Source organism: Calliopsis andreniformis, chromosome 12 (genome assembly GCF_051401765.1).
Source record: "Calliopsis andreniformis isolate RMS-2024a chromosome 12, iyCalAndr_principal, whole genome shotgun sequence".
Classification (NCBI taxonomy): domain Eukaryota; kingdom Metazoa; phylum Arthropoda; class Insecta; order Hymenoptera; family Andrenidae; genus Calliopsis; species Calliopsis andreniformis.
The window spans coordinates 17,529,225-17,547,691 of NC_135073.1; the positions used below are offsets into that span (position 1 = coordinate 17,529,225).

General features: G+C 45.6%; 1 protein-coding gene across 2 annotated transcripts in view; it reads left to right on the plus strand.

Moving 5' to 3' along the window:
• The window catches only part of LOC143185495 (protein Skeletor, isoforms B/C), a 49,659-nt gene that overhangs the window by 25,648 nt on the left and 5,544 nt on the right, over positions 1 to 18,467 (plus strand). For both annotated transcript variants that reach the window (XM_076388547.1, XM_076388546.1), the window contains 2 exons: positions 5,743 to 5,968; positions 6,925 to 7,036. In XM_076388547.1, coding sequence (XP_076244662.1) covers positions 5,743 to 5,968; positions 6,925 to 7,036 — 338 coding nt within the window. The remainder of the gene's footprint in view (positions 1 to 5,742; positions 5,969 to 6,924; positions 7,037 to 18,467) is intronic.

Here is an 18,467-nt window from a genome sequence, read left to right on the forward strand (position 1 = left end):
TCAAAGCTTATTTAATGAGACCTCCAGAAATTTCCCTGCGGAATTTGAGTATCAGCGATACGATCTTGGCTCGGCTATCGGAAATCTGTGACCTAGGTGTTTGTATTACTCCACTCTTAAACTTCTCGAGTCATTGTCAGCACATTACTAGAGAAGCAAGACCCTTAGATTTCTAAAACGCTCTGCAGTGAGTTTCAAGGATCCGCTTACAATAAAATTGTTGTATTATACTCTTAGGCCACGCTTGAAGTATCGAGTAGAAAAATATCGACAACTTTTGGAAAGCTTGCAGCTTAAATCCTTAAGGAATGACACGTGAAAAAACTTGCATTATCGCTCTCCCTAGCTGTCCATTCGGTGCATCAAACGATGCACGCAATATCGATCGAGACGCGCGATCCGAGTCTGCACTTGTTTCGCGTGTAATCGAATGACAGGAGATCGCAGTTGACGTCTGAGTAATCGAATATCCAGCAGGGTCCTCGGACGTCCGTCTCTTTCGTCGCGGATGCATCCAGCAACCGTGTCCCGCAGCTTCGTTACTTTCGCATTCTCAGTCGGTGTCGCGTCGTGTCGCGGCGACTCGCCTCTTGGTCGGGAGCACTTAGAAAATCGATAAGGCCCGGCTCACTTGATCCGCCGTTGGCTGCTGCCAGGCCATATCTTGATTAAAATCAGTGCCACCCGATGCCACGGCTTTCTTCACCCTTCTCGCCAAGATTCACCCCTCCGCTCGCGATGAATCCGGTTAGTCTCGTTAACGTCTTAAGTCTCCTCTCGGCCCTTAGCGCCGACGCCACTTTCTCCTCTCGAGGACAATGGAACGCGTCGAGCTTCCTCGAAAACTCGCGCTGGCACTTCTGCTCTGACGCGTGTCTCACGATAAAATTCTCCCTCGGTTAAACGCCGGCAGAGATGCGTCTGCTATCGAGGTGCATCGCGCTGCAATCCTCCGTGTAGATGGTCTTCGAAACTCTGAATCTCTTGGAGATTCTTTTAGAATTACTGTGCTTTCTTGATGTAAACTCATTACTGATAAGTTTGTAATGAAAGATAGTAAGTGCTCAATGTTAGTTTCTATTATAATATCAAACTGTCTGTTTTTGAATCAGTCCCTTTTCTGAAGGGATTTTCGTTTCCTCCTTTGTCTGACACGGTACAGGTTGATTCCCCTGATCGATAAACCGATGCTCTCTCACAGGTTCACGCCTGCAGCCCGACGTTTCCGTGATTTCTCACTGTCTTGTTTGTTGTCGAACGAAACCGGCCGGCAGGCGAGACGAAAGTGAAAGTGCAGCTACGTTTGTAGGTCTAGTCGGTTACGCAGCGATCCGGTAAGAAACGGCTCTCTGGCTCGCGTGTAAAGTCAGATCAAATTTATTCTTCGTGGTCTGATTATCGGCCGCTATTTCTGTGGGTTAAATCGGTCTCACGAAGCTTAGGCTGACATTACAGAATAATCAGGAACGCTTTTGCTGATGCTGGGAAATGTTGCACGCGATGTACACGTAATCGAAGAATCGAATTTGCATTCATTCAAAAGAAGGCGGAAGTAAGGATTCATGCGTAATATTTATTAGCAATAAAAAAGCTAATGACTCTGCTAGATGGTGTAAGATACTGTAAGAAATATCCTGGATACGTTAGATCATCGTGCGTGAACTTTAAATCGCAATGGTGCAGCTGGTGCATCCTGTTTCTGGCTTGTACAGTTGATTGAACAATGCGAGAAATGTTGCATGATAAAATTGTAATGTCTTTCCCGGTAGAACGGTTATATAATGTGTAGCTTCTCGATTGTACGATACAACAAAGAAGTAGTCGTTGCCCATTCACTCTCCAATCGCTCTCAAGACTGACGAAGACTGGGTCTTCACAAAAGAAGCATCGAGAAGAACTTTTTCCAGTCGCTTGTCACAGAATCGTGAAGCAACTGAAAATACGCGACTCGTCGATTAACGTGCTGTAATTTACGGTTTCCAGTAGATCGAAAAATACGAGTTGTTGAATAGGGGACGTAGCTTCTTTAAAAGCGAAGTAACAAGAGAATTTCTCAAGACTTTTCCCGTTAAATGTCCGCCTGGAGGCATGGCAAAAATGGACGAAGCCATAAAAATCTCGGTCGACTTCTCATCGCGACGAAAAATCAGTTCCTTTTAATTAAATCGCTGAATCTTGAAATACAGAAGGAATGAGGTATCAGTGATCTCATGTGCAGACTAATGCAATCAAGGTCGAGTGCAATTTTTCAGCGATAATGGATGGATGTCCAAAAATTCAAAAATTCAAAAATTCAAAAATTCAAATATTCAAATATTCAAATATTCAAAAATTCGAAAATTTGAAAATTCCTAGAATAGTGTCACAGCAACCGTCTTCGTTTCTCTGCTCACAGTAGCTCTGTTTCCAATTTCCCTAGCTAAAGAGCAAGAATTCTCACAGTAATTCTTTAATTTCACACGAGCCTCTCGCACAGACACCTTACGTTGCCATCGTTTCTCTCTCGGCGGGGCAAGTTAACGAGTGGAATTTTCATGACTATCCTCATTAAACGAGTGCCCGGAGGCAGCATCCGCTGGGTCCGTTGAATCCGATCGAAAGAGCAAAGACCATCGACGCCAGAAGGTAACGAACCCCGACGAGCCCTCCCCGGCTGCAATTGTGTATTTGGAGCACATGCAATATGCTTTGTGCCAGGATGCCCCGGGCGAAGGTATTCCCCGCGGTGGCCGCGTGGAAACTCGCCGAGGAGCAAGCCGGGCCAAGGGAGAAGGAGCATTCGGCGGACGTTGCGCGGCCGATTCGGAGTCTCATCGACAGACAGGGAGGCCGAAGGGAAGAAGCGCCACACGGTTGGGCGATGTTTACTCCGCTCAAATGTTGACCGTGCAACCCCCTCGCCACTCCGGGATCATATCCTGCTTTCAGACGAGCCTCTCAGGATATACGCTAGTCCCTCGCCGAGACGCCTGTCACGATTCCGCGTCGAGGGCACACGCGTGTGTCAGTGAGAGATTTTTCCAATGATGAGCACAGTAGGACCTCGATCACTGAAGCACCACGAGATTCAAACCTGAAGCATTCTTTTGATAGCTAGTTCTATTTTCTTCGGCAATATACTGTGAGTTTACTAGTTACGTCTTCATCGATGCCTTTTACTGCATTCTTACTGTTATTATACTTAATGTAGGAAACTCTAAGCAGAGAAATTTTAAATAGTCAGAGATTCTACTGATCTACTTTTGCTGGAATTTTCATTGCAACTATATCTCTACGATTGCACCTTGGGAGTTAAATTTAAATGTAAAAGGAGAGACTAGTATGTTAATTAGTCCCACTGATTGATGCATTTTTACCTCCCACCATTCGTCCACAACTAATCACTCGGCGATTGGCACACGAAATCGTTTGCCAATGTCCCGGGGAGTCACGAAGCGTGAAGAAGCGTCGCGCTATCGCGCAATGTTTAAAGTAACGCGACCGTCGTTGCGTTAATTCGTCCCGGTGATTATGGATCCATTAGTGTGGCAGCCAACAAATAGCACGGTACAATCCAATAACCGTCGCGGCCCATAATAAAAGGGGAGGCGGTTTAAGCACCAGTCGGGGGTAGTTTAGGTGGTGGCGCGTACGCACGCACTCATGGACAAGCTGCCGAGATAGTGTGCGCGTGTTTACTAGTAGATATCTACCACCCTTCTCTTCCCTCTGTCTCGAGTCGTTTCTATAGGGCTCTCCTTTCCCACCCTGCTGCACCATTCTTTCCGTTCGCTGTCTCTCTCCTCTCTTTCTATCTCATCGCCTCGTGCCCGATTCCGTACGCGCTGGTGCGATCACGCAAAGAGGGGTGACATCCCCAATACCGGCCAGATAGCGATCACTATGTTCATTGTCGCATCACCGTAATATCCTGCTGTATCGATGACTAGTGATAGGCTTTCAAAGTCCTGGCTTGAGCTAGCTAACACAGTCAAACTTCCGTTGGTTGAATCTTATATTTCTTCTAGAGTCTTGACTAAAATCTAGCAAACTATTTGCTCAAAATTTGTGATGGAAGTTTGTCACTATTGTGAATTGTGTACCTAGTTCATTGACTATTACACCCCACCGTAAAAAATAGCACAATGCTTTGAATTATTTTTAAAGTCGAAAGTTTAAGTGAAGTAAGCTTCATTTCTAGAGGGGAGCTTTCTCTCTTCAGATTGTACTACATATTTTGGGACACGCGTTCTATTCGATGGCTCTTGAGGCCATCGCTACGAAAGGGTGCACCGACCACCACAACGACGATGATGGCTGGAGAAGAAACGGAACCTCCTCGTTCACCAATACAACCGCGACCAGCGAATGGGGTGAATGAGGACCGGAGGGTGGACTAAAAGCTTCGACTATGCGTTTCGGCTGAACACCTCCGCCCAGCGACGTGTTAATTATCGACGTGGTGTTTCGCGTGGAACAAAAGTCGCGGGACCGAGCCGAGCGTTCAATGGAAATTAATTGGAAACGAACTTTAAACGTGTCCTCGTGGCAATGGGTTCTTTATGATCGAATTATTTTACTCGTCGCGTGATTTCGCCAAATACTTTTGGTTGATCCTGAATATTCTATTGCTCGATGAATCGTGAGAGACATTATTGTATCGGATTAACGATTAATTCAGCGAAGGTTCATTTCAGATATCTGGAAATGCATTAATATTGAATTGCCACCGTGACGAATCCCGATACTTAATTTTTATCTATGCCTGTACTTTTATGTATTCCAAAATAGACCATGCCCAACATTTTTCAGGATCTACCCAGCTCGTCTAAAATACAACATTGTTTATTATTCCCTGGCGCAGGTCCATGGCATAGAGATTTACCCAGTTGTTAAAAATACGCGTTTACATATATAGAAACGCGCTCGTACGTTCTAAATCCGAAACTCCGATCGAGCCATTAAGCCGATTTCCACGAGATTCGAAGGGAAATTCATGCGTTCTGCGCATCAAGTAAGGAGATTTATAGACTGCCATTCCCTCTCCAAAAAAAAAAGAGAAAAATATCAAACGTTCCTGCAACATTCCTCAAACATTCCAGCAGGAACGTAAAACTCTATCAACATGTCTCAGCGTTCTCAAACGAATTAAATTCTATCTCCCGAAACAGTCTCAGTTTTTCTAACGTATTGGAGCAGTCTCAGCGAAAGCAGAAAATAAATCGCGAGCAATCTCGCGAAATCCGTTTTCCTCGATCCCTCTGCGGGCTCTTAAAGCAACCGCTAATCTCGAAACGTTTTAAGGCGATCGGCTGGTCGAGTTCCGAACGTCCGTATAAACGTTCGCTGATCTTTACTGCCGCGTTGCCCTCTTCCGATCCGCTCATTCGTCCGACTTTATGGGCCTGTCGAGCAAATGAAATGAAATTCATGCAAATCGCGACTACGGACGACCAGTCTGGCAGGGCTTTTGTATCGAGGCGGTGATGCGTCCAACCTATATCACGAGGGTGAAGCCCGTACTTCCCCATCGCAGCCACGAGCTGCAAGTCCCAACCATCGCCACGTCTTTTCGCGGTCCTGAGCGTTTAGGGTCGATTGCGCTTGCATACGCTGATGGATTTCAATTCTATCGACCGTCTTCGTGTAACTCTTTGATGGTTACAGAGCAGAAGAAGGGTTAAAAATAGTCGTAGGTGATTTAGTTCTTTTTTTTTTTTGAGTTAGTTTGATTCTAATGTGGGAAATTGGTTTCTGTTGCAGGTCACGCGAAGAACAAACCCAATTATTACGGCAAATCACTTGGAAAACTGACAGAATATGCTCATGGAATTAAGGGCGACGTGTACGCTGTGGACGACTCGACGATATTCATCAAGGGATTCTGCTACGATGGAACAGCACCTGCTGCATGCTTTTGGGTGGGAAACACACCCAGGCCCAATCCACAAGGCATCATCGTCCCCTATCCAGATGTAGAAAAGGACGGGTAAGAGATAGACTTTCTCTGTGTAATAATTTTGAGACCTCGAGTAGAAAATAGAGCAGAGAATCAGGAATAGTGCCAGACTTCAGACTTGCAGCTCCATCCGTACTGTACTACTACTTGCCACACCCATTTTTAAACTGTACTACTTACTATTTAGAGTCCCACCACCAACAACCCTCAATACTGCTTTCCACGCCACATCCCCCATACGAATTCATATACTTTCGTGCTCCTGTCGAGCTTCCAAAGCGTACTCACTACCCGTTCTCGCACGAGTAACCAAGGACGATGAAAAAGAACGTGGAAGGTTGCGTACGCGGTCAGGGTTGACACGCGGGCGGCACCAAAGCCGAGAAAAAAGCGGGAGAAAGTAAAGGAACGGGGGAGTGGACGAAAGCGGCATACCGTAACCAGGGGATGAAATGAATCTCAAAGAGTCTGCTATACGCGAAGGGGTAGTCGAGCGCTAGGGGACGGAGGGGGTGCAAACAGGAGGAAGGCTGGACGGAGAAGATCGCGGGGGTGCAGTTAATAAAACGGGAATTATACGGCGATCTCGTTCAGATTTCATCCTCGCGAGCACTTTACTACGTTTCGACTGCTGCTTGTCTCCTTCCTGTAAGAATTTGATAAGAAACTCGTAAACTGGCTGAACGTTTTTGCCATCGATTTTAATAGAGTCCTGCTCTTGCCAAATATATCTTGTTGTTGTAGACGACTTTAAGTAGAATTATATAACTATTTTGTCTTTTTTTCGTGTCTCTATTTCGGTGATTTTTATCCCGACTCACGAGAGTTGATTTGTTTGCCCGAAATCGACAATGTTCCGTTTCGAATCGACGCGTTTGATCGCATCTAGAGCTAGCCAGCAGGAAACGCTGTATTATCGGAGCAGTTACGGGCACAATAGAGAACACGGAAATTCTTCAGTGTCTTTTTGCGTTTTATCTGCGCAGGGAACTGTCGGTACTTCCAGCGTTCAACTATACGGACATCATGCTGAAGCTGCCTGACGGAAAGCGATTCCGGGACATCAAATGGTTCAGCATTTGGTGCCGTCGATTTACTGTGAGTGAATTCGAACATTTTATACTTTCTACCCTAACATCAATACTGTCCTAAGTAGGTAGATACAAAGCACAGTATTTTAACTAATATTAATCTGTGCTCTTCCTACCCACGATAAGTATCAACTTAAATCGATCAACCACTCGATATTAACACTATCCAAATCGCTATAGACTATACGTTAGATGCATGGGATAGATAACGTGTTAAGTTAAACTCTCACTGGAACTTTACAAAGTAAATCAGTAATAGCGCAAGCACCTCGTACCCCACACAATTTTTCCTCTTCATACGAATTCTTCAGGCTCGTCAAAATCCGATAACAAAACGACAATCCTTCGTAATCTGGCGCACGGTATTTCCAATAAATTTGCGCGACATACTCGGCTGGCTGGTCTGGACGGAAAAGACGTCGCACCCCGACGGGTGAATCCAACCCCCACCCCCCGTGGCGCTTTATTTGAAACCCCACGATGCGCGGAGAATGGAGATAACTTGATTTTTGAGGAGGTCCACGGCGCTGCCCTATCGGACGTGCATTCGTGGTCAATGGTGCGTGTAAGATGGATACGGAAGCTCGGGGAACGTGGGGTGTGCACGCGCGTCTTCTCCCACACGCGCATCCAACCGCTCCGTTGTGTGCACGCATCTAAGCATGCATTTAAGTCGTTCCTCTTCCCCTGCTTCCGCTCGTTTCCGTCTCCTATTTTTCCCGACCGGTTTGGGGCTGTCACGACACTAATCGAATCAGATACTCACTTATGGCAGCTTTATGATTCTCCACTCGTCAAGATTTCAATGGGCCTTCGTTTCAGTTGGATAGAATGTACCACTTTATTGTAGAATTTTTTTTTATAGGTATAGAAGGAGACTGAAAAAGTTCCAAGTGTTTTTAATCATACCCTGCCTGTTAACTCTTTGCACTCCAGAGCTTCTTTCCTATGGGGAAAAATAGCGAGGAAGACTCGCCGCTGAAGGGTTCATTAATTTCCAATTGAAAAGCAATGTATTGTTAATATTAAACCGAGTTCCCTCCAGACCACCAAAATTGCGCCACCAGATTCGCGGGTATAACTTCCCTCGTCCTATTAGTCTCTACAAGCTCTAGAAGGTACGCATATCAGATGCAACGCGTCGATCCTTCGCGAAGTGGCATTTCTCGAAACGAGAGCCCTTTCTGTATTCCTATCGTAAAATCGCGATCGCACATTCATCGCGGCAATCCCCAACCCCCGTTGTCGCGCTCGTCTGGCTTCCACTCACGTTCCTGATCGGTGCACTCAACGAGATAGAGAGAGAGAGGGGTCGGGATCGATTTATACCGAAAAGGTTGGACGACGATCACTTACTGGGCGCGCGTATCGTAACGGGACACCCTGTAGAACGGACCATAGACGGCGGACAGCGCGTTTTGCGGTGACAGAGCGTGTCTGATGGAGGGTTGTCACGGTACGGGAGCACCCCTCAGACTTCGATATTAAAGCCCTCCTAATATAAGAGCAAAAGCTCCGACTCTCCGCCGTCGATATGCTCGTTTCAAACCTTTCTCCCTTTCCCTTCCACCCCTCGGGCCCCGTCGCTACCCTCGGAAATTTCTAGCAAGGCGATACTGACTTTTGTGCGCACCAACGGACGCGAGTGGATTTGTGGGTAAGCGAGTGGGCGTGTGAGGGTGGGCCGTGAAAGGGATGGACAGATTTATTAAGCTCTGGACGAGCCCCTCCGGGCCTCTGTGGAAGTATATTGTACCGTAAAATGAATATAAAACCGTGCGAATTTGGCGGACTCGAATTTGTGACTTTGACGTAACGAGGGATAGTAATTCTCTCGTTTATTACTCGTGTAGTGTTTCTTCTTGGACCTCTGCTCGCAGTTTCTCTTATAACGCGAAAAAAATCACCATACAATTCACTGAAACTGAGATCAAAATATATAGGTATTACTGAAATAGTTAAAAAGACAATTTTATATCACTGATATACATTCCTATTTTCGTAAAACATCAAATTCCAGCGTCTCAGAGAAATCGAGTGAAGCCTACTAATTTCGTCAAAGACTAAATGAAAGGTTCCTCGAGCGTATTTGTTTCCTCACCACCAAAAATCTCAGCGATCCCCAGAAGCACTCTCGTCTCCCTCCGATACGTGCTTCTCCGTTCTATCCGCGATTCACAGAAGACTCGTGGCGGCTGGGGGTGTACCGATCTCTTCGAACGAGAAAGAGAAAGAGGGGAGGGTGGCTGATACACAGAGGGGTAGACATAGGTTTTGCTTGGGTATCCGGTAGACAGGAGCTGTCTGTCAGTCAGCACACCCTCGACGCGTTACGTCGAAGGATGTATTGTCGGAATAAGCCTTCTTCTTGTTCCGCTTTCCTTTTTCCTCCGTGGCCTCCCCCTCGCGATATACCGTATCCACGAAGCGGCTTCCTTTGAAAAGGAACGAGGAAAGATATCCTTGGTCGATATCAAACCGCCGTCTCAATGGACCACCGATTCAGATAGGATTTAGTAATTTTTTTCCAGCATCCCAGCGTCCCCCTCGGCGACCGCTGGTCTCCGAAATCGTCCTCGCTACTTTTGCGCGGCGATAGGGGAAGCCAGTGGTCTCTGCCAACGGGATTCTTATCCGCGGGGCTTCCTCGGGGAATCCAAAACGTTAAAGCCGTTGATCGGTCTTTCATCTCGTTCCCCTCCACCTCTGCATCCCCCTTTGCCTCTCGATACCAGTATCCCACTGGTGACCCCTGGGAGACTCTGACCACTGTCGAGGAGCCGCGATGAAAGAAGACAGATGACTGGCAAAAAGAGTCCTCCGGTTCTTCCTGAATGACGAAAAGAATGAACTGTCTGATCGAGATGTACCGATCTTGCACGAATTTTCTTCTGAAATTAAACGCATGTTTTAATTACATTTTTATCGTTGATATAAAAGCAAAGGGTGCTTCAATTAATATGTAATTAAATGTCAGCACGCTGTATTAGTAACTGTGTTAATGTTGCAGTGGAAAAATTGATTCGTTTTAATTTATAGATTTGGAGCGACAAAGATTAGATCGTTCTACACGGTACAAAAATATTACCCCACGCTGTTATGGAACGTTCCACTTTCTGTCTGATCAGTGAGCGACACGAACTACTGCACGCACAGAAGTATCACGCGGAAATGAAAAAACTCGAATCGCTTTATCCCTCGATCTCGTACGTGCCTTCGACATTACATGAGCAAATTTAATCTTCTACCTTTTATACGATTATCGAGTCTGAGGCTATAAAAAGTAACAGTAAATGAGCAAATAGTTGGAATCTTCCGATTAAAGGAATGACCGATAATTAAGGCTACCATTATCACAATTGATTTAGAATTCGATTAAAATTATCTGCGTCTGTATAGTGTCTCTGAAAAAACGTGACCTATTTGCCTGTTTTTATTGGAGCCTTGAAAACGTTCCTCAATCAGTTTCAGAACGTCCCGATTGGACTTCTTAAACGACGAATTATATCTTCCCGAGGGTGAATTTAAATTCTGCTTGGATAGGGTGTCCGTTCAAGCAGCGGTTTTCGTTGAACGGTTGCGTTTTAACTGGAAGAAGAAGGGGTCGTCCTGTGGGCGTGTCACGGCATTTGCATCTGAATTCGCGTTCTCTTTCCACGAACACTGGAGTTAATTAAACGCCTCATAGTTTTCGGGGAGGGATGACGAAGTACGACTGCTTGTGGCACCAAGTGGACGATTCTGGCCCGCGAGAGCGTCAGTTTATAACCGTTTCAAACGGATTCTAAACACGGGGAACCGTGCACTTTTGATGGAATGAGATTCTTAATAAAACTACGCTTGAATAATATTCTTTAAGATAGCAGAATCTATAAAAAATTTATTTCTCAACAAGGGAGGATTTTTAGTAATGTAGAACTTGGTTTTTGATAAGGGTGGAAAAATGTATTGCCCTCTTATAGAAAAGATATTGTCGCAGATTACACGGTCCTCGGCCGCGAAAAAAGCGCGTCGAGCGGCGTTGCGAAAACACGAGCAAAAGCTCTCGTATAAATCGTTTGCATTGACAGTATTTATTGCGCTGGAACGGCAAATGTTTTCCAGTCACGTTGAAGGACTTCTCGGAAAACATTCCATGGCGTTTCGCTTTTGCCAGCCGGTCGATGCCAATCGCCGATCGGAAACCAGTAATATCACCTCCAAATATTTCACGGATGACACCAACGCATTACACAAGTGTTCGTAAAAAAGGAAAAGGAAAAATGCTCGTGGGTACATGGGACAATATTTTTTATTTCGCAGCGATTCAAGTAGTTTCATCAATAGCATCTCCTATTAAGAAAAAGAGAGTTCTACTTATTTAACAAATTAATAACAGTTAGCAGAGTACCCTCTCAAAGATCAAGGAATAGTTCAGAAATCTTAAGAAGACCAGTTATTAAGTGCAAGTCTGCTCTAAAGTATGCAGCTGACAGTGTGTTAAGCAATGCCGTCACCAGACAAAGATCTAAGAAGAAAGTCCTCCTCAGACAAGACTCTTCTGCGACCAGCGACTTCAGTACTTTGTGCATATTAACACGTGCCTCATCTTGTTCCACCTACCCTGACACTCTCTGTGTCTAGTAAACGTCTCTCCATGAAATATCCAAAAAACGAATAAAGAATTCAAAGAAATCGTTTCTAAGTAGATCCTAAGATACCTAAAAACATGAAGTACCAGTGTCAACAGCCATTTGCAATTTCTCTGAAGTCCAAGTTTCAAACCACGTGGCAATTATTAGTGTCAGGGCTGGTTCAGTCGCGAACCATGTTGGTCATTCGTTCTCGACGATAGCGTGCAGATTTCGTTTTGCAAAAGTAACGAGAAGTTGTAAGTCGGGAATTGGATCGGGCCCATCACTAGCCCTGGGTAAGATTGTTGCGCATGGGCAGAGAGCAGCTCGCCGGGTCGATGTTGGCCGGGGCTGGCTGACTGGCTGCCGGCTGCTACCCGAGGATGCTCTCCCCTTTCTCTTCGCCTCTATCTTCCCACCCTTCTCTGCCCTCTGTCCTCCCTCCCAATTCCCTTCCACCCTTGGTCTAACCTTCCACTGTCTCGGTTTCGCTTCCTCTTTCCCTCTGGAATTCTTCCCCTCCGTCCTCGTCACCTCCATTCTCGCGCTCGCTTCCGCTTCCTCCTTTTGTACTTGGCGTATCTGCAGTCCTTCCTCCCCCCCTCTCCTTTTCTTTCCTATTTTTCGAAAAATTATTTCGTTTCTTCTTGCCCTGCACTCCTGCCTCTGTGACCCCCATTCTTTCGTCCCGCGATTGTTGTCGACTTCCACGCGTTCATTGGTTTTTATTTCGGCTCTTCTAGTCTACGACGTTGCTGAATTCTACTCTGATCGTTTGCTTTCAACTGCCGCCGCTGCTTTTTATAGCTTCTTCTCGTTTTTACGGCTTTGAGAAGCCGCCATTTTGAGGAGTCTTAGCCGATGGCCACCTTTACACCTCAAAGACGGAGGTTCCACTTTGAGAGGGCCAAGATACTTCGATCCGAGAGGCTAGAGGACCTGCGACTCTTTGAATTTTAAAGGGATGCTGCTCGGGCATCGATAATGAGGATTTTTGTAGTGGCAGAGGTAGACGTGGTGTGTGGGAGACTTTTAATGCATCTTCTAATATTAATCCCTCGGAAATTAGAATATCTTCATGATCTAGTAGAAGAGAAGAATGAAAAATATCAAGAAGAATCAAATTGAATATCATTTTACTCTTCTAAGGAGCTCTAAAAACTCGTGAAATTTGACACTGAATACCTCTCACGCAATCCAAGTGGCATTTCAAAAAATAATAATTTATGTTATAACATTGATCCATAAATCACAGCATTCTCCTCCGCATAGATATTTGCAAGCAGAACTCGATTACAGTCACACAACGCTGGCAGCTCGCAGAAGGGTAGCGCGTATAGTGGCAAGACGCCATTTTGAAGCCACCCCAAAGGCTCGCGCGCATTTCAGGGCAGCCGCAGCGGTGCATCAGGTGCACGACGCTGCAGTCACGCACACAAGCCCCCGTGCAGCGAGTCATCGCTGGAACCTCGCCAAAAGTGTATAAAATTAGCCGTGGAAAAAGTGGCGCGCCATCGGGATTTTAACACGCGCCGCTTCCTATCCGCATATTCCGAGAGATATCCAGGTCGAACCATTCACCCCGCCTATTTGTTCCTCTTCGTTTAAGCGCGGCAACATTAGCCAGCAGCGGTCCCCGTTTATCGCGCGCTGCAGAAAGCAAACTACCCGGGCGAAGTGTAAAATTAACACGAATATAAAGCACCAACAGCCCCGAGTTTTTCGCCGTCCAAGTAACCCCCTGTCCAGGGGGTGGAGGCGGCCGACCGAGAGTTTCCCCCGGTACATATGAACAGTATCTGCGTAGCCAGCATTCGGATACACATAAGTGGTCGAGTACACACGGGTAGACGTGGAAATGAAATACCGAGCGAAGTGGTTGGCCAGCGATGGGGCAGACAGAGAGGGTACGTCGGAGGGTTGGGAGGTAGGACGAGAGGGACAAAACGAGTGGAACGAGGCGAAGTGGAGCGAAGTTAGCATCGCGGCGTCTGACCACCGGCGTATTTCAGCAAAAGTTATCATTTTTCGTTCCGCACCGAGTTAGCCACCCCCTACCCATTCTGTCTCGCGTTGTCCTCATCCTCACCCCTATCTCTACCGTTCGGCCACCGTATACTCTTCATTCTCCATCCATTCTTTCGGTTTTCTTTGCTCCTGTCTCGCCCCTCTCCCCATTTTCTATAATTGTTCTCTCGCTTCTTTCCCTTCCTAATCATTTCTTCCTCTCCGACACCCCTCTGGCTTCGTCTGCCTCGCTCTTCCGCTCTCTTTCTCTCCTCTCGAGGATCTCTCTCCCTCTCGATGCTCTGTCGCCCCGCTCCGCGGTTCCTCGCGGCGTCTCTTCCTCCCTTTCTGGTCCGATCCTCTGCCCGCTGACTTCTCTCTTTCGCACCCTCTGCCATCCGCTTCCCCTCTGCACCTATATATCTTTCCCGCTCTCGACACGCCGATTGGACGAGAGCTTGCGAAAGTTCCAGGTACCCGGAGGACCGCCCACCGGTCCTCCTGCCGCCGGGAAAGTTTCGTCATTCCGTGCAGGACAGGGTGGGAATCTGGCGACGATGTTGCTCTACCCACCGCGCCGTTATGTGTCTTGGCTGATTCTAGTCAGAAATCGCGGCGCACGCCAGCCCCTGATAACCTACTGGGGTCCAACACGCAATTAAATTTCCAACCATGTCGCGAGTGAACGCTGTCTGTGTGCCTCTGCCCGCTGCACGCGTGCCGCACGCGTGAAATATCTTCCAACTTTGGCGACGTCGTTCAGAGGGTGGTCGGGGAAAAGTTTCTTCCACTGGCGATAGAGGTTCGATGCGATACATGTTGTTTAGAGTATGTTCATGAATTTATAGGAGCTTTGGTTTCTATGGCTCTTGATGAGGTACTGTTATGGGTATTTGGGTAGTGGGTAATTAGATGGAGGGGTAGAAGAGTTGGAACTCCACATGGACCAACATCTTAACGCTCAGATTTCCTTGAATTTATTGTACAGAAATACAGAAACAGTTTCGCAGAGATTTCGCAGGTAGTGAATGAAATGCGTATTTTTGCTGCGCTCCTGGCTATCATGGGTGTGTTAAGGAGTTAGTTAAATTATTTAGCATCTCTATATTTCGTAGCATAGAGAGTCAATTGAAGGTTTTCGAATCTTGAATATTCATTGACGAGTAAAGAGTGTTATCCTCCCAGAGGGAAGGGGACCTGTTCATCCAGAAAGAAGTTGGAGGTGACGCGAGAAATCCGTGTAATTAGACTTGCGAAACGTATTTAACGGGAGCTTATCCCTGCTAGTATAAAGTTTCGGTTAAAAAAGTTCCATTAAATCCACCGCCTAAGATATAGAGGTATCACGAAGAGGGAGGCTCGTTTAATTTATCACCTACTTAAAGCACAACGGACTCTCCGCTGGAAAGCGGTCCTTTTTAGCTCGGATTTCAAGGTTCTTTCAGCCAATTGCTCCAGTTCAGACCTCGGATTGGAGCTTTACGAGAGGCTCGTAAAAACGCGTCGCGTCTGGACCTTGTTAAACACGATCGTACTCTGTTCGAGTCGAATGATCCTGAACGGTTGCAGCGATTCTTCTGAACCCTTCAAATTGAACAAACCCAAAGAAAATCTAGGACTAGTATTAAGTAAAAAAGTAAACGAACTTCCACACAGTTAGAATTTATCGCAAAATCATCAGGGTCAGAGTCGAACTTTTCCACGATGCCACGAACGATTAAGCATGCAGTCTTAGATACTCCTCGACGTTAGGATAACCTTCCAACTGCGTTATCAATTTAATCGTCCGTTAGGAACGACATTGAACGATAATCACGGCAGACTGGATCCCAAGTCGGGAGCAATAAACTGCAACACGATGTGCGTTTGCTGTCGTTCGACGGCGAACAGGGATAAGGGGCGTTGCTATCGAGCCTAACGAGGCTCGATGTCTCAATTTCCGTAAGAACGTGTGCCTCGCAACGGGGGGTGACCAGCTTCAAGGGGGACGCTGCTGGCTGACTGGGGATGATACCGCCCTGATAAGGTGCTAAAATAATATACAGCTATGACCTGTCCAGGACCGCTCCGATAGGTCGTTCGATCCCTCTTCCTCGAATCAGAGGCGATCGTTAGCGTCCCGTGTGGGGATAATCGCTAGGGGGATCGAGATCATCGGCAAACATGGAATAATAAGACGAAAACGATGGGAAGGGTGGGAAAAGGGATCAGGGATCATTCTACAAAAATCAAAGCACACTTTATGTTCCTATAAATTGAAAAATAATTTTCTGTATTTAATACAAGAAGCAAAGGGAATTGAATGAATCGTTCACAAAACTGCGCAATAGAAAAAATTAAGTAATCAGGTTAATGTCTTTCTGAGAGTCTAGAAACAATACTGGTAAAAGGCTTTCTTCCAGTTACACAGGCAAATTATTAGATTCCTCCGTTTCTAAAGCCGCTCCCCTTCTCGCCCCTCCGGGATTGTTTCTTGATGCTATCTCCAACTCTCCAGTTTGTTAGGGGGATTTATTTGATTGAATATCGACTGCTCGAGCGACCGTCCGCGCTATAACGAGTATATCGGAATCGGCCGTATCGCGCCCGTCCACGGGGACCACCCCCCTCAATTGCGTTCAGGGGTGCAACGTGGATCTTAATCCAGATCAACGTAACGAAGGCGTGGTCACGTACCCTCTTTTTTTATTTTTGGAAAGCTGAGAAAAAATGCTCGAAAATTGATTTAGGTATATTTCTACATTTCAGTCATTTCCTGTTCCTCTTTTTTTCAATCGTAGAAAAAAGGTATTTCCCAATGTTTGTAAAAATATCTTCTTTCCACACGAGGTACATTACGCGTAAGGATTCGAGCACCGATGCGTGCATACACAAAATTGTGGCTCGCATAATAGTACCCGATCTGAATCTAAATCCGAGCTTACGAGATAAACAGTCTATTACGGGGGCTGCCGTAGCCCCTGACGAAACTTGGGTGTATAACGACCAGATCAAAGGTATCGAATTGACGAGGAGCCATTGTGACCATCGCCTCCCTGTTCATAAACTACTGGTGTCTTCGACGATCCTGATTTCATAGGAATGGACGAGCAACAATTCAATTTTCCTGGAAAATTTGCAACTGGAAGATAAAATTACTGTTTCTTTTTAATATTCCATCTTCGATTTTCAATTTCAAAAGCTTGCATTAAATTTCATTTACTCTTCAAACATTGGAAGTTTATATAAAGAGCTGCTAATTAACAACCATCGACGTTTTCACGTTATTCTCAATTATGCTCGACCCTTCCTAATTTTAACAAGAACAATGGGAGTCCTCGGACAGCACATGATACCCTCTGAACAAAAGTTGACATATAAAACGCAGGAGAAGCTGTATTCGATACAGTTTTATGCATATTTGCTTCTTATTTGCGTGAAAACTACAATATTTCTCAATTATTAGAAAATGCTATGAATATTCTATAGTGGGGTAAATAATCTAAACGATCGGAGTAAGCACAAAGCGTGGTATTTGCTAGACAAAGTCGTGGGCGGGTATGGGCAACGATCAGAAAGCGTTCACCGGTAGGTAAAGAGTTTAATGTCAAGGGTTAGCATCAAACATCATCTCGAGAAGCGTGGGCATTGTCACATTTGATTATTTCGTAGCAAATTTGCAATCACGGGGGAAGTGATAAAACGAGATCACCTCTTGCCTTTGGAACAAGGTAATATGACCTTCTCACTAGGTATTCAGATATACTTGACCTTTAGTAAAACACAAAATGACCTTTAGAATTGTCATGAGTACCAAAGGAATATACTTTTTATTCCTCCATAGCTTTAATTGCTCTACCAAATTTTTCAATTCTACCCTTTTGCAAAAGAATCATGTATTGCCCTTAAGTATTATTACACGGCATTGAACTGTCAGAGATGATATCCGATCAATTGAAACTTAATCACTTCTAGAGATTCAATGTGGAAACTGTCAGACAGACCCTTGAGTCGCGCTCTTGCACGAGGACCAATTTTGAGTACATCGTGCCCACTCAAAACACCATTAAGCTCGAGTCCTAGTTCATTGGTATCCAGCATCTCCAAGCTCTGCGTACGCGCGCGCAAATCCGCTCGCCGAGGGTGGATATGATTGACGAGCCCTTAAACGAAATGGGCTTAATGCTCGTGCAAATTTCGAACCCCCCTTGGAGAAGCCTGCTCGCTGATAATGATTATTATTAACGATGGAATTAGCATTCGACGATCGGGGGACTAAGTGAAGTCGAGGGGAACTGGAGAAACTACTTTCCGAAGCACTGATCTCATTTTGGCCAACCCTTGACTGCTCCTTATAGGAAAATGAACTCTGGAAAGTTTTCGCTGATCTATTCTTCAATTATACTTCCATATACTTCATTCAGATTAATAATCCGAACCTTGACAAGTCTAGACCTGGTTGTGTTGCTGAGATTACAAAATTATTATTTAATACATTAGTTTAATCAATAGAGGGATATTACATAGAAATAGAAGTCTTCTTAATGCCTGTAAAGCTTCATTACGTCTCCTTTTGGTGCTCTTCAGGTTAAGATTCATCTGCTTTTACCTGCATTCCCCATTTCCCATTTCTGCTTCCATGGTTCCCTCGCTCATACAGTCACAGAGTTGCTTTCATGTCTCCTTATGGAGTGGAACCGTTTAAAAATAAAGGTCATCATTAATTTCCCAGCTCGATACCTGAAAGGCGAGTATAACGGTGCAAGATTAATTTCTGAGAGCCAACTCTGGAACCGTCTTCCTCGTGCCATTGCCTTTGAGGCGTGCTGGTTCGGCTAA